The 16,314-nt window shown below is 43.8% G+C and overlaps 1 protein-coding gene across 1 annotated transcript in view; it reads left to right on the top strand.

The window, feature by feature from the left end:
• Positions 1 to 2,542: 2,542 nt before the first annotated feature.
• Positions 2,543 to 16,314, top strand: part of LOC112069819 (BTB/POZ domain-containing protein KCTD16-like) — a 60,806-nt gene continuing 47,034 nt past the window's right edge. Inside the window, exon 1 of the mRNA XM_070438707.1 lies at positions 2,543 to 4,044. Within this exon, the coding sequence (XP_070294808.1) occupies positions 3,204 to 4,044 (841 nt within the window). The 5' untranslated portion in view covers positions 2,543 to 3,203. The remainder of the gene's footprint in view (positions 4,045 to 16,314) is intronic.

Genomic DNA, 16,314 nt, shown 5'->3' with positions numbered 1-16,314 from the left:
CAGGCCTACTAAAGAGAATAGGTCTACTAAAGAGAACAGGCCTACTTAAGAGATACAGGCCTACTAAAGAGAATACAGGCCTACTAAAGAGACAGGCCTACTAAAGAGTACAGGTCTACTAAAGAAATACAGGCCTACTAAAAGAACAGGCCTACTAAAGAGAATACAGGTCTACTAAAGAGAACAGGCCTACTAAAGGAATACAGGCCTACTAAAGAGAACAGGCCTACTAAAGAGTACAGTCTACTAAAGAGAATACAGGCCTACTAAAGAGAACAGGTCTACTAAAGAGTACAGGTCTACTAAAGAGAATACAGGCCTACTAAAGAGAACAGGTCTACTAAAGAGTACAGGCCTACTAAAGAGAATAGGCCTACTAAAGAGAATAGGTCTACTAAGAAACAGGTACTAAAGAGATACAGCTACTAAAGAAACAGGCCTACTAAAGAGTACAGGGCTACTAAAGAGTACAGGCCTACTAAAGAGTACAGGCCTACTAAAGAGAATAGCCTACTAAAAGATACAGGCCTACTAAAGAGTACAGGCCTACTAAAGAGATCAGGCCTACTAAAGAGTACAGGCCTACTAAAGAGTACAGGCCTACTAAAGAGTACAGGCCTACTAAAGAGAATAGGCCTACTAAAGAGTACAGGTACTAAAGAGTACAGGCCTACTAAAGAGTACAGGCATACAAAGAGAATAGGCCTACTAAAGAGTACAGGTCTACTAAAGAGTACAGGCCTACTAAAGAGTACAGGCCTACTAAAGAGTACAGGCCTACTAAGAGTACAGGCTACTAAAGTAGCCTACTAAGAGATAGCCTACTAAAGAGTACAGGCCTACTAAGAGAATACAGGCCTACTAAAGAGTACAGGCCTACTAAAGAAGTACAGGTCTACTAAAGAGAATATGCCTACTAAAGAGTACAGGCCTACTAAAGAGTACAGGCCTACTAAAGAGTCCGGCCTACTAAAGAGTACAGGCCTACTAAAGAGTACAGGTCTACTAAAGAGAAATAGGCCTACTAAAGAGTACAGGCCTACTAAAGAGTACAGGCCTACTAAAGAGTACAGGCCTACTAAAAGAGTACAGGCTACTAAAGAGTACAGGCCTACTAAAGAGTACAGGCCTACTAAAGAGTACAGGCCTACTAAAGAGTACAGGCCTACTAAAGAGAATAGGCCTACTAAAGAGTACAGGCCTACTAAAGAGAATAGGCCTACTAAAGAGTACAGGCCTACTAAAAGAATACAGGCCTACTAAAGAGTACAGGCCTACTAAAGAGAATAGGCCTATTAAAGTGTACAGGCCTACTAAACACGATCCTGTAGAGGTTTTTTAACACATGCTCTTTCCATGACAGACTGACCAGGGGAATCCAGGTGAAAGCTATGATGCCTAATTGATGTCACCTAATTAAATCCACATCAACCAATGTAGATGAAGGGGAGGAGACAGGTTAAAGAAGGATTTTTAAGCCTTGAAACAATTGAGACATGGATTGTGTATGTGTGCCATTCAGAGGGTGAATGGAAAATACACAATATTTTAGTGCCTTTGAACGGGGTATGGTAGTATGTGCCAGGCGCACCCGTTTGTGCCAGGAACTGCAACGATGTTGGGTTTTTCACGCTCAACAGTTTCCCGTGTGTATCAAGAATGGTCCACCACCCAAAGGACATCCAGCCAACTTGACACAACTGTGGGAAGCATTGGGGTCAACATGGGCAAGCAGCATCCCTGTGGAACGCTTTCAATACCTTGCAGATTCCATGCCCTGACGAAATGAGGCAGTTCTAAGGGCAAAAGGGGAGGCGTGCAACTCAATATTAGGAAGGTGTTCCTAATGTGTGGTATTCTGTGTGTATTTAACTCGTCCAAGCCAGCCCTTAAAGAGCAAACAAGATAGCATGTTGGAAAAGGCCGACATGCATTGCAACATATGACCTATTTAAAGATAATTACTGTGACAAGTAGGCCTAAGTATTCGTGCACTGCCACCATTAAGGTTTGAAAGCCTTCGCATGTGCAGACAATGGGCTGCGCACTCATTCCAATGGCGGAACGATACCTGTCCATGGTGCTGAAGGGACGCCCACTCACCCAGTCCAATCACGGTACCCCCATAGGGCAGCTCAACTTCACAACGTGGAATAATAGCTAGTGATTGACAATTAAGACATTATTAATTTGCATAGATAAATAATGGGGAGCAAAGAAACATAAGGTGTGGGTATTTTCTTTTAGCAAATAATATAATTCATGATTTTTAATTATTCACCTGATAAGTTTAAGCAAATGCAAATCCCCTAATTAAATTCAACGTCACATGTTATCATCGCCTATTAGGCTACTTTGCAGAATGTTCATCTATTTTCTGAAAGTCATTCAGAATGTAGGTTAATCTACTCTACGTCACACGTTTTCAAATGTCATTTTCCTTTCAGATAATGATGTAAGACGTTACTCCCCATGATGTTTTTCCCCCGCGCACCGCTGGAGAATCCTCACGTTAACCTTCTTCACTCCAGTGTCAAGCCTGGCCGTTACATCTGTTCTCCTCTCTGCACAGCAGTTTGGAGACGGAGAGATGGGAGCGCGCTTCACTGGCGTCCAGATTCCCATTTTCACTTTAAGAAAATAACTGCACGCGCATGGCAATTTCAGCACGGTCTCAGTGAACAGCGAACGTGCAGTTGCTTCGGGCAGATGAAGTTACATTGGACCGTTAAAAAAAAACAAGGACAGGAGCTTGCCTTGCAGAATCAAAGAAGTTTGACATTTTTATCCAGAACGGACTGAAGTGCAGAGATATTGAATCATTTGTTCAATTGATGATGGAATAATGGTGATTTCACTTTGATTTCACTGTAGGATTAAATCAATGGACACACAGCAATAGGACATAGCAATGGACGTGTGTAAAATTATGCATTCGTTGGATGCGCTGATCGATTTCATTCAACAGAAGACATGCACGATCGGCAGGCATTTCACGCGCGGCTTAACTGAGGCACCTGAGTTTTTTTTTTACAGCACTTGTCTTGAATAATGTTGGGGAGGTTTGTAAATGGTGGTCAACGGTGTCCTTGGTATGTAGACCTAATCAGCACACAGAAGACATGCTATTTCATCCCATATAGATTGAAAACTTTTTCGGAAACATCTGCGCGCCTAACGGTGACCGGGATTTGGTTTTGTGCATGAATAAAAAAATGGCACTGAGTGAGAATTGTAAAACCCAGCCGGCTAAAGAAACAGGGTCGGTGCAAAACCCGCCGTCTGATGTTATTGAACTAAACGTAGGAGGTCAGGTATACTATACTCGTCTCCATACTTTAACAAGCATCCCCAATTCCTTACTGGGACGGTTATTCTCCACCAAGAAGGGGTCCTCGAATGATTTGGCACGGGACCTCCGGGGACGTTATTTTATCGACAGAGATGGTTTTCTGTTCCGATATGTATTGGATTATCTGCGAGATAAGCAGGTCGTTCTACCGGACCACTTCCCAGAGAAAGGAAGGTTAAAACGGGAAGCGGAATACTTTGAACTCCCCAAACTGGTCAAACTGTTGGCTTCCGAGGAATCTAAACAGTTTCAGGACGACCCTTTTCACAGTGATTTCGACGACGCGTCGCTAGTCAGCGACCAGAGGATATATTCCTCCTACTCTCTGGACCGGAGGTATGGATACATAACCGTCTGTTTCAAAGGCACGTGTGCGGCACCGGGAGGCAAGGACAACCATATTGACCCCAAATCCCAAAAAGCAGTACCCAGAATCTTCATCAGCGGAAGGATCGGCCTCGCCAAAGAGGTGTTTGGAAACACCCTGAATGAGAGCCGAGACGCGGACAGGCCTGCGGACAGGTACACCTCCCGGTTCTTCCTCCGGTTCCGTCACTTGGAGCGGGCCTTTGACATGCTGTCGGAGAGCGGGTTCCACATCGTCGCCTGTAACTCGTCGCTCACCGCCTCTTCCATCAGCCATTACGCACCCGAGAAAGTCTGGTCCAACTTCACGCAGTACATCTTCTACCGTAAGTGATTTCCCACATAAAACACTATAAACCTTCTTTAATAATGCCCTTTAGGTTAGGCAACTGGTTGACGCCATGTCACAATCAGTTGTTTAAGTGGATTTAGTAAAGGGAATAGTTAAGTATGTTAGACTACGGATGTCTGACAGACTCACTAGGAGACATATAGTTGTCTTAGGCCTATATGGTTCCTTTTGCTATAATCCCAGCACCTGGTCTTAAATAGCTTTTCAAGTTTGTGATTATATACACTGAGTGTACAAAACATTAGGAACATCTTCCTAGTATTGAGTTGCACCCCCCTTTGCCCTCAGAACAGCCTCCGTTGGTCAGGGAATGGACTCTACAAGGTGTCCAAAGCATTCCACAGGGAATGGACTCTACAAGGTGTCCAAAGCGTTCCACAGGGAATGGACTCTACAAGGTGTCCAAAGCGTTCCACAGGGATGCTGGCCCATGTTGAATCCAATGCTTCCCACAGTTGTGTTAAGTTGGCTGGGAGTGGATCTCTACTATGACTAGCTTGTTCCATCTCATCCCACGGATGCTCAATATACACATGGATACATTGCTGCCATGAAGGGATGCACCTGACTGACAGTGATGTTCAGATATCTTGTGGCATTCAAACTTTGCTCCACTTTTATCAAAAGGCCCAATGTGTGCCATGAAAACACACCCAACACCATCACCAGCCTGTAATGTCGACACGCGGCATGATGGATGCATGTACTCGTGGTTTTCTCCATACCCTAGTCCTCCCACCAGCGTGAAAAAGCACGAACTGGGATTCATCAGACCAGGCAAATATTTCTCAAATTCTCCAGTGTTTGTTCTTTAGCCCATTTTCTATTTRTTTTGCTGAAAGAAGTGGAACTCTGTAAGGTCGTCGGCTGCCACTCCCCATTAATGTCAAGGTACGATGAGTTGTACATTCTCTTATGGTAATGTTGTACTAGATTGTCAATRGACTAACTGTAGCCCATCGTGTCCTCTTTCATCAACGACCCATTTTCGTCCACTGGATGTCCTCTGGGTAGTGGACCYTTCATGATACACATGGGAAACTGTTGAGCGTGGAAAAACCCAGCAGCGGTGCAGTTCTTGACACACTCAAACTGGTGCGCCTGGCACCTTTTACCATACCCCGTTTCAAGGCACTTAAATATTTTGTCTTGCCCATTCACCCTCTGAATGGCACACAATCCATGTCTCAAGGCTTAACAATCCTTTTTAAAATCGGGTTTCTTCCCTTTATCTACACGGATAGAATTGGATTTAACAGGTGACATCAATAAGGGCTCATAGACTAACCAGGTGAATCCAAGTGAAAGCTATGTCATGGAAAGAGCAGGTGTTCTTAATGTTTTGTACACTCAGTGTAAGTGCCACACACACAGGGCTATATCATGAATAAAATAGTAACGTTACCACTGCATCGACCAACATCATTTATATTCTGTATATCACTTTGACAGTAGTGTGTGTGTATGTCACGGTGTGTGTGTTATAGTGTGTGTGTGTGTGTTGCTGTGTTCAAAACAACTGGGAACTCTGAAAAATACCAGGTCAAATCATGACGTCAGTGATCTTCAGGTGGGAAAGTCAGAGTTCTAGAAAGAGGCCTGAGTTCCCAGTTGGATGACCGTTCAAATCCATTCTTCCCAGTCAGAGTTAGTTTCCAGTCTCCCAGTTGTTTAGAATGTGACATTAGTCACAGTGTGTGAGTGTGTTTGTGTCACAGTGTGTGTGTGCTACACCAGCCAACATCATTTCACATTCATACCCTCCCTGGTCTACACCCTCCCTGGTCTACACCCTCCCTGGTCTACACCCTCCCTGGTCTACACCCTCCCTGGTCTAAACCCTCCCTGGTCTAAACCCTCCCTGGTCTAAACCAGACAGTTGTGCCATTTAGCTGAAGGAGGAAAGACAGTTTGGCCACTAGCGACTACCTACCTACCTTCATTAGTAACTAATCTGGCTCATCCCTTGCTTTCTCTCTCCTCATCCCTTGCTTCCTCTGGGTGGAGAGAGGAGGGAGATGTTGTACCATATGGCCAATTAAAAGACACTTTGTTCGTAATTCCAAATGGTTCCCCTCGGATTCCTGAAGGAAATCCAGCTGGCAGGTCAAGTTTGGGGGTTGGGTTTTTTGGGGTTGAAAACCAGCTGGCAGGTCAAGGTTGAGGGTTGATGTGGTGGAGGGTTTTAGGGAGGTGGAATAACTGCAGCTAAGGAAGACATATGGTTGGCTAATGATTTGCCTACAGAGTCGTTAATATAATTAAAATAGAATAGGTGGATGTTGACCTCCTAACACCAATTTTAGAGGCAGTTTTACTGAGTCATTGTGGGGTCTTGTGGAGACTGGGCATACGGCGTAGGTGATCACTGACGACCTCTAGCCTCACTGACAGACGCTTCTCCTGGACAGAGGGAAAGGACAGAGAGGGAGAGGAGGAGAAGGAGAGAGAGAGGTAGACTGGGTCAGAAGTAGAGGAGACTGGCAGAGGGAGCGAGAAGGGACGGAGGGAGAGAGAAGGGAGAGGGGAAGAGGAAGAGAGAGAGGGAGAGAGAGAAGGGAGAGAGAGAGAGAGAGAAGGGAGAGAGAGTGAGAGAAGGGAGAGAGAGAGAGAGAGATGAGTGGGAGGGAGAGAGAGAGAGAGAGAGAAGGGAGAGAAGGGAGGGAGGGAGAGAAAAGGGAGAGGAAAAATATACTGTAAAGGAGATGGATGAAGACTAGGTCAGAAGGAGAGGAGACAGACAGAGAAAGAGAGAGTGATGGAGAGAAGGGGAGAGGGGGAAAAATAGAGACAGGGGCAGAGGGAGAGAGAGAGATAAAGCTGGTTCTGGGGCTCTGTTCACAAACACAAACAGACCCCACAGAGCCCCAGGACAGATTAGACCCAACCAAATCATGAGAAAACAAACAGATAATTACTTGACACATTGGAAAGAATTTACAAAAAAACATAGCAAACTAGAATGCTATTTGGCCCTAAACAGAGAGTACACAGTGGCAGAATACCTGGCCACTGTGACTGACCCAAAATGAAGTTAACCTTTGAGTATGTACTGGAGGTGGACAGAGACATACTTTACTTTGTCAATGGTAGGTTACGGGGGACTCTTTGTGGAGATTCACCTATTACTCACCTCTTGGCCACAGCACAGTAGACTATATGATTACAGACATTGACCCTTTCTCTCTCAGCTCATTCACTGTCAAGCCACTAACACCTCTGTCTGATCACAGCCAAATTACGTTGTTCCTCAAAAGAACAGACATGGAAACAACCACACATTCACAGCCCAGTAAGCTGTACAACATCAGAAATTCATACAGATGGGCCCAAAACAACACAGAAGAATACCAGAAAGCAACCTGTAACCAAAATATCCTAACACTCTTAGATAACCTTCTGGATACCACATTCACTCACAGTAAAGAAGGCATCAATCTAGCAGTACAAAACATCAACTATATATTCAGGCAAACGGCAAAAGAAGCACAATTGAAATTGATAAAAAACAAAACAAAAAAGATCACAGATGACAACTGGTTTGATGCAGATTGTAAAATTATAAGGAAAACATTTAGAACACTATCCAACCAAAAGCACAGAGACCCAAATAATGGTGAATTACGCCTTCATTACTGTGAGACTTTAAAACTCTATAAACGTACACTCAGAACTTAAAAAGCACAGTACAACAGCAAGCAGCTGACACTAATTGAGGAGTCCATAAACACAAACAACTTCTGGCAAAATTAGCGATACAAAATGGTGACATATGGACAACCCATTTTAAAACACTCTTCAACACCATTCAAATTGACACAAACGCAGAGCAATGCTAAATTCATGAGAAGTTGAATAGATTAGAAAAAGATATAAAGGACAATCAAAATCCATTGGTCTCCCCAATTACTGACCAGGAGCTCTATAAGAAACTTCCGGCCCTCAAATTTAAAAAGGCATGCGGACCTGATGGCATCCTAAATGAGATGCTCAAACTCACTAGTGCAAAATTTAAATTGGCTATATTAAAACTGTTTAATTTGATCCTGAGTGTAGGTTATTTCTGGAATCAAGAACTCATAACCCCAATCTTTAAGTACGGAGACAAATTTGACCCTAACAATTACAGAGGCATTTGTGTGAACAGTAACCTGGGGAAGGTTTTCTGTAGTATTATCAATGTAAGAGTTCTAAACTTCCTTAATAAGCACAATGTCTTGAGTAAAATCCAAATTGGATTTATACCAAAACATCGCACGACTGGTCATATTTACACCCTACACACCCTGATAGATAAACATGTCCACCAAAATAATACCAAAATATACYCTTGCTTTATCYACTTCCAAAAAGCKTTTGATTCTATTTGGCATACAGGACTGTTCTACAAAGTTATTGAAAGTGGTGTAGGGGGTAAAACATGACATAATTAAATCAATGTATACTGGCAATACGTGCAGCATTAAAATTGTCAAGAAAATAGCAGAATTCTTTATCCAGGGGCGGGGCCTTCGCCAGGGTTGCAATCTGAGCCCTGCACTCTTCAATATTTACATCAATGAATTGGCCACTATTCTAGAAAAATCCTCAGCCCGGGTGTTAGTCTCCACAATTCAGATGTTAAATGCCTACTCTTCGCAGATGACCTATGCCTGCTGTCACCCACAGCACATGGCCTACAGCAGAGCCTGGACCTGCTAGAGCAGTACTACCAGACCTGGGCCCTGGCAGTAAACCCCAAAAATACTAAAATAATTATTTTCCAGAGAAGATCCAGATCTCAGGGAATTAGACCAAAGTTCTCAATTGCTACAAAATATATAGAGTACTGCACACACTACAATTACTTAGGTTTAAAAATAAGCTTAACTGGACACCTTAATGAGGCAGTGAATGAACTGAGAGAGAAAGCACGCAGGGCATTCTACGCCATTAAAAAACWAATTCAAATTGGATAAAACTAATTGAATGTGTCATTGAACCAATTGCACTTTATGGCAGCGAGGTGTGGGGTCCACTTGCAAAACAAGATTTCACCAAATGGGACAAACATCCCATTGAAACTCTGCATGCAGAGTTCTGTAAGATTCTCCTACATGTCCAGAGGACAACTAAAAACAATGCATGCAGGGCAGAATTAGGCCAATATCCACTAATAATAAAAACTCAAAAGAGAAATTAAGTTTTGGAAACATCTAAAATACAGTGACCCCCTCTCATATCATTACCAAGCCCTGCAATGCCAAGAGCTGAGCAAAGAAAAGAGTCCCCTCATCCAGCTGGTCCTGAGTTCACAAACCTGTTCTACTAACACAATGAAGCCTCAGGACCAGAACATCCAATCAATCAGAATAAACCAAACTACAACACAGTCAAACAAAAACGACATTGCTTATTGGGAAACACAAGCACAACGCAAAATGCAGTGCTATCTGGCCCTAAATCAACAGTACACCATGGCAAACTATTTGACCATGGTCAAAACCTTGACAAAGTACAGGCTCAGAGAGCACAGCCTTGCCATTGAGAAGGGTAGACACAGGAAAACCTGTCTCCCTGTAGAGGAAAGGCTGTGCAACCACTGCACCACAGCAGAACCTGAGACGGAGCTGCATTTCCTGACAAAATGTTTATAAATATAAAACAATTAGAGAGTGTCATTTCCCCAAATTTGAAACCCTTATTCAAGGTTTCAAAGACCTCTCTGATGAGAGTAGGCTACCCGTCCTGTTGGGGGAGGACGCAGGGAGCTGTGGGTTGGCAGCGCACTACATTGCTGCCTGCCATAAGATGAYGGACAGTGTCTGACAGACCAATCAACCTGCACATGTCCTCTACTGTATGCTTATTGTTCAATGTATGGTTATTTTGACCCTTGGTTATTGTTGTTACTGTTATGCCGTTGATCATATTTTGATTTCTTTTTCTTAATATTGTTAAATATCCAAAAGTAAGCTTTGGCAATATGTACATTGTACGTCATGCCGAATAAAGCAAATTGATATTGAATTTAATTAAACATATTTGCAACTCTGGACTGTGGGTTGCAGACAACTTCAACAATATAAAATCAAGAGCAGCGAAAAGAACACGAGCACTAGAGGAGAGAGCAGACTGCTGGGGAGAGGGTGGAGGGGGAGGCGCCACCCCCGCATCATTAGAACTCAAGCGACACAGCCCACCTCAAGCTCCCGACAAAAGTCTCGACCCACAGCAGGAACAGTCCACACCAGACCCCTGACCATGGCGTCGACGTCCACAGCATGAACAGACAAATGACAGAAAGCCCCAAGCCCAGGGGTTCTCACCCCCTCTGATCCATCCCCTGTCAGCCACCTGATAGCCCTCCTGACAACCCCCCCACACCCCACTGAGGACAAACACTACAGAACACAGATTGTTTCCTTATGGACTCAAATGGAAATTTAACAAAATATTTGTCCCAAACAGTGTGTCTGAAACTCTGCGCCCGAGTACCTCTGTCTGAGACCAACTAGGTTCACTTCCAGCATTATCAATAATACACCGGCAGCCTGCCGTCTATGACCCTTGCTGTCTGCGGACCAAGCTATGGGTTCCCCAGCATATAATAATTACACGGCAGCCGCCCCTAGACCTCTCGGGGGCTGAGGACCAACTAGGTTCCCCGCCAATCTAATAATACACCCAGCCTCCCTAGACCTTCTGTCTGAGGACAACTCAGGTTCACTCCAGCCATATAATAGATACATCCGGAGCTAGCCCTACGAACCTTCTGTCTGAGGACCACTAAGGTCAACCCAGCTATAAATACATAAACACCCCTGCCCTAGACCCTTCTCTGTCTGAGGACCAACCTAGGTTCACCCAGCTCATATAATAATACCAGCCTGGTGATGTCGGCTGCTAGTACTGCTAGTCTGAGGACCAATCCTAGGTCTCACCAGAATATAATAATACCACCCAGTCCGCCCCCTAGACCTTCTGTCTGAGGACCAACTAGGTTCACCCAGCCATATAATAATACACACAGGCACAGACGACCTGAGAACACAGCAGGAAAGGATGGCCACAGCACTGAAGGGAGTGATTGAAAAAGCTTCTTCTACTTTCCCCAACGCACAAGTGGTTATCTCCACCCTGCTACCATACAGCGGGTAAACGCAAGTATTTCCCGTGACTGTCCCTCAAAACCAAATGTTTTCCTGGTCCACCACTCCACCCTGGACTTGAACAGCCTCTATGACCAGGTCCACCTCTACAAGGCAGCAGTGTCCACCTTCGCCCGGACTCTAAAGGACATCACTCTCAAACGCAGCCCCAATACTTCAAACAGGAGCAACAGATCAATAGACACCCTGCCCAGACCAGCGAGACTCTCTCCCAGACCTGCGGGACCCCCCCCCCTTCACATAGAGGACCCACGCCTAGAGGACCTACATCCAGACCACAACACCACCAGCCACATACACACCCCCACCAATCAACACACCCCCAAGTCAACTATGCCCACACCCCATTTAGGCACCCTCAGATCAGACCTATGCCCCTCCTGCCCACTCCATGCACCACACCCATGCAAAGAGGGCCTCAACATGGACGTCACACATACGCCGAGGCTGTGAGCGGGTAAACAGGCCCAACCCCCACTCTTACACAAGACCAAGCCAATGGCATGTACCAGATGCAACATTGGACAACATTGGACACTTTATGGAACACAAAGCCTTCACTAACTCATCCTGAAACATCCAAGGCCTGAGGTCATCTGCCTTTGGCCTAAAGAGCAGGAACCTGGACTTCATCAAAGAAATTGGAAATACAGACATTGTCATCCTACAAGAAACATGGTATAAAGGAGATGGACCCACTGGTTGCCCTCTAGGTTATAGAGAGCTGGTAGTCCCATCCACCAAACTGCCAAGTGTGACACAGGGAAGGGGCTCAGGGAATATGCTAATTTGGTATAGAGCAGACCTAACTCACTCCATTAACTTAATCAAAACAGGAACATTTTACATTTGGCTCGAAATTCAAAAGGAAATTATCTTAACAGAGAAAAATGTCCTCCTGTGTGCTACCTATATCCCCCCACTAMAATAATTTCCAGGCCCAGGGACATGTACTAGTCTGTGGCGACCTAAATGCCAGAACCGGACAAGAATCTGACACCCTCAGCACACAGGGACACACACACCTACCTGGAGGTGACAGCATTACCTCCCCCATATGCCCCCCTAGGCACAACTATGACAACATAAACAACAAAAACAGGTCACAACTCCTGCAGCTCTTTCGAACGCTGAGTATGTACAGTTGTGTCACGTTCTGACCATAGTTCTTGMGMGTTTTTCCTTGTTTTGTGTTGGTCAGGACGTGAGCTGGGTGGGCATTCTATGTTTTTCTGTTTCTATGTGGGGATTGTCAATTGGCCTGATGTGGTTCTCAATCAGAGGCAGGTGTTTGTCATTGTCTCTGATTGGGAACCATATTAAGGTAGCCTGTTTTGTGTTGGGATTTGTGGGTGGTTGTTTCCTATCTTTGTGTTTCTCTGCACCAGATAGGACTGTTTCGTTTTGCCACGTTTGTTATTTTTGTATTTGTATAGTGTTCACGTTATTCGTCTCTTTATTTAAAATCATGTTGAACACGGAATACGCTGCGTCTTGGTCCGATACCTGCTACACCTCTTCAGACGAAGAGGAGGAAGGCTGTCGTTACAAGTTGAAGTCGGAAGTTGACATACACCTTAGTCAAATACATTTCAACTCAGTTTTTCACAATTCCTGACTTTTAATCCTAGTAAAAATTCCCTGTCTTAGGTCAGTTAGGATCACCACTTTATTTTAAGAATGTGAAATGTCAGAATAATAGTAGAGAGAATGATTTATTTCAGCTTTTATTTCTTTCATCACATTCCCAGTGGGTCAGAAGTTTACAAACACTCAAATAGTATTTGGTAGCATTGCCTTTAAATTGTTTAGCTTGGGTCAAACGTTTTGGGTAGCCATCCACAAAAAACTCCCACAATAAGTTGGGTCAATTTTGTCCCATTCCTCCTGACATAGAGCTGGTGTAAACTGAGTCAGGTTTGTAGGCCCTTTGCTCGCACCCGCTTTCAGTTCTGCACCACACATTTTCTATAGGATTGAGGTCAGGGCTTTGTGGATGCCACTCCAATACTTGGACCTTTTTTGTCGTTAAGCCATTTCCCACAACTTTGGAAGTATGCTTGGGGTCATTGTCCATTTGGAAGACCCATTTGCGACCAAGCTGTAACTTCCTGACTGATGTTTTGAGATGTTGCTTCAATATAATCCACATAATTTTCCTGCCTCATGATGCCATCTATTTTGTGAAGTGCACCAGTCCCTCCTGCAGCAAAGCACCCCACAACATGATCTTGCACCCCTGTGCTTCACGGTTGTGGATGGTGTTCTGGGCTTGCAAGCCTCCCCTTTTTCCCCCACAAACAGGGTCATATGATGGCCAAACAGTTCTATTTTTGGTTTCATCAGACCAGAGGACATTTCTCCAAAAAGTATGATCTTTGTCCCCATCTGCAGTTGCAAACCGTAGTCTGGCTTTTTATGGTGGTTTTGGAGCAGTGGTTTCTTCCTTGCTGAGCGGCTTTTCAGGTTATGTCGATATAGGACTCATTTTACTGTGGATATAGATACTTTTGTACCTGTTTCCTCCAGCATCTTCACAAGGTACTTTTGCTGTTGTTCTGGGATTGATTTAGCACTTTTCACACCAAAGTATGTTCATCTCTAGGAGACAGAACGCGTCTCCTTCCTGAGCGGTATGATGGCTGCAAAGTCCCATGGTGTTTATACTTGCATAGTATTGTTTGTACAGATGAACGTGGTACCTTCAGGCATTTTGGAAATTGCTCCCAAGGATGAACCAGACTTGTGGAGGTCTACAATCTACAATTGTTGGAAAAATTACTTTTGTCATGCACAAAGTAGATGTCCAAACCGACTTGCCAAAACTATAGTTTGTTGACAAGAAATTTATGGAGTGGTTGAAAACAAGTTTTAATGACTCCAACCTAAGTGTATGTAAACTTCCGACTTCAACTGTACATAGTCAATGGTAGGCTTCGAGGGGACTCCTATGGTAGGTACACCTATAGCTCATCTCTTGGCAGTAGTACTGTAGACTACTTTTATCACTGACCTCAACCCAGAGTCTCTCAGAGCGTTCACAGTTCAGCCCACTGACACCCTATCAGACCACAGCAATATCACAGACTACTTGAACAGAGCAATACTCAATCATGAGGCATCAAAGCCAAAGGAATATTAAGAAATGCTATAGCATAGAAATAATCTATTTTATACCTGATGTCCTTACACAGCTCTCTGGTCTTGGCCATTGTGGAGAGGTTAGGTTGGGAGTCTGTTTGATTGAGTGTGTGGACAGGTGTCTTTTATACAGGTAACGAGTTCAAACAGGTGCAGTTAATACAGGTAATGAGTGGAGAACAGGAGGGCTTCTTAAAGAAAAACTAACAGGTCTGTGAGAGCCGGAATTCTTACTGGTTGGTAGGTGATCAAATACTTACTGTATGTCATGCAATAAAATGCAAATGAATTACTTTAAAATCATACAATGTGATTTCTGGATTTTTGTTTTAGATTCCGTCTCTCACAGTTGAAGTGTACCTATGATAAAAAATTACAGACCTCTACATGCTTTGTAAGTTTGGAAAACTTGCAAAATCGGCAGTGTATCAAATACTTGTTCCCCCACTGTATATATACAGTGTTTGTAATGATGTGCAAATAGTTAAGTAAAGTACAAAAGGGAAAATATATAAAACATAAATATAGGTTGTATTTACAAATGTGGTTTTTGTTCTTCACTGGTTGCCCTTTTCTTGTGGCAACAGGTCACAAATCTTGCTGCGTGGATGGCACGCTGTGGTATTTCACCCAATAGATATGGGAGTTTATCCAAATTAGATTTTTTTTTCAAATTCTTTGTGGGTCTGTGTAATCTGAGGGAAATATGTGTCTCTAATATGGTCATACATTTGGCAGGAGGTTAAGAAGTGCAGCTCAGTTTCCACCTCATTTTGTGGGCAGTGTGCACATAGCCTGTCTTCTCTTGAGAGCCAGGTCAGCCTTTGGGCTGGCTTTCTCAATAGCAAGGCTTTTTACTTTATTTTATTTCACCTTTATTTAACTAGGCAAGTCAGTTAAGAACAAATTCTTATTTACAATGACGGCCTACCAAAAGGCAAAAGGCCTCCTGCAGGGACGGGGGCCTGGGATTTAAAAAAAATTATATAAATATAGGATAAAACATACATTACGACAAGAGAGACAACACAACACTACATAAAGAGAGACCTAAGACAACAACATAGCAAGGTAGCAACACATGACAACACAACAACAACATAGTAGCAACACAACATGGTAGCAGCATAAAACATGGTAGAAACATTATTGGGCACAGACAACAGCACAAAGGTCAACAAGGTAGAGACAACAATACATCACGCAAAGCAGCAACAACTGTTAGTAAGAGTGTCCATGATTAAGTCTTTGAATGAAGAGATTGAGATTCAACTGTACAGTTTGAGTGTTTTTTGCAGCTCGTTCCAGTCGCTAGCTGCAGTGAACTGAAAAGACGAGCGACCCAGGGATGTGTGTGCTTTAGAGGCCTTTAACAGAATGTGACTGGCAGAATGGGTGTTGTATGTGGAAGATGAGGGCTGCAGTAGATATCTTAAATAGGGGGAGAGAGGCCTAAGAGGGRTTTATAAATAAGCATCAACCAAGGGTTCTTGCGACGGGAATACAGAGATGACCAGTTTACAGAGGAGTATAGAATGCAGTGATGTGTCCTGTAAAGAGCATTAGTGGCAAATCTGATGGCCGAATCTAGCCGCTCGATAGCACCCTTACCTGCCGATCTATAAACTATGTCTCCGTAATCTACCATGGGTAGGATGGTCATCTGAATCAGGGTTAGTTTGGCAGCTGGGCTGAAAGTGGGGCGATTACGATAGAGGAAACCAAGTCTAGATTTAACTTTAGCCTGCAGCTTTGATATGTGCTGAGAGAAGGACAGTGTACCGTCTAGCCATACTCCCAAGTACTTGTATGAAGTACTTCTATACAGCAAGTACTTCTGTAKAGCACTTTGAGATATCAGCTGATGTAAGAAGGGCTATATAAATAAATTTGATTTSATTTGAAGTGACTACCTCAAGCTCTAAACCCTCAGAGGTAGTAATCACACCTTT

This window comes from Salvelinus sp. IW2-2015, unplaced genomic scaffold, assembly GCF_002910315.2.
Source record: "Salvelinus sp. IW2-2015 unplaced genomic scaffold, ASM291031v2 Un_scaffold1126, whole genome shotgun sequence".
Taxonomy (NCBI): Eukaryota; Metazoa; Chordata; class Actinopteri; order Salmoniformes; family Salmonidae; genus Salvelinus; species Salvelinus sp. IW2-2015.
The sequence above is the reverse complement of the archived record's forward strand: the minus strand, read 5'-3'. Positions and strand labels throughout refer to the sequence as shown.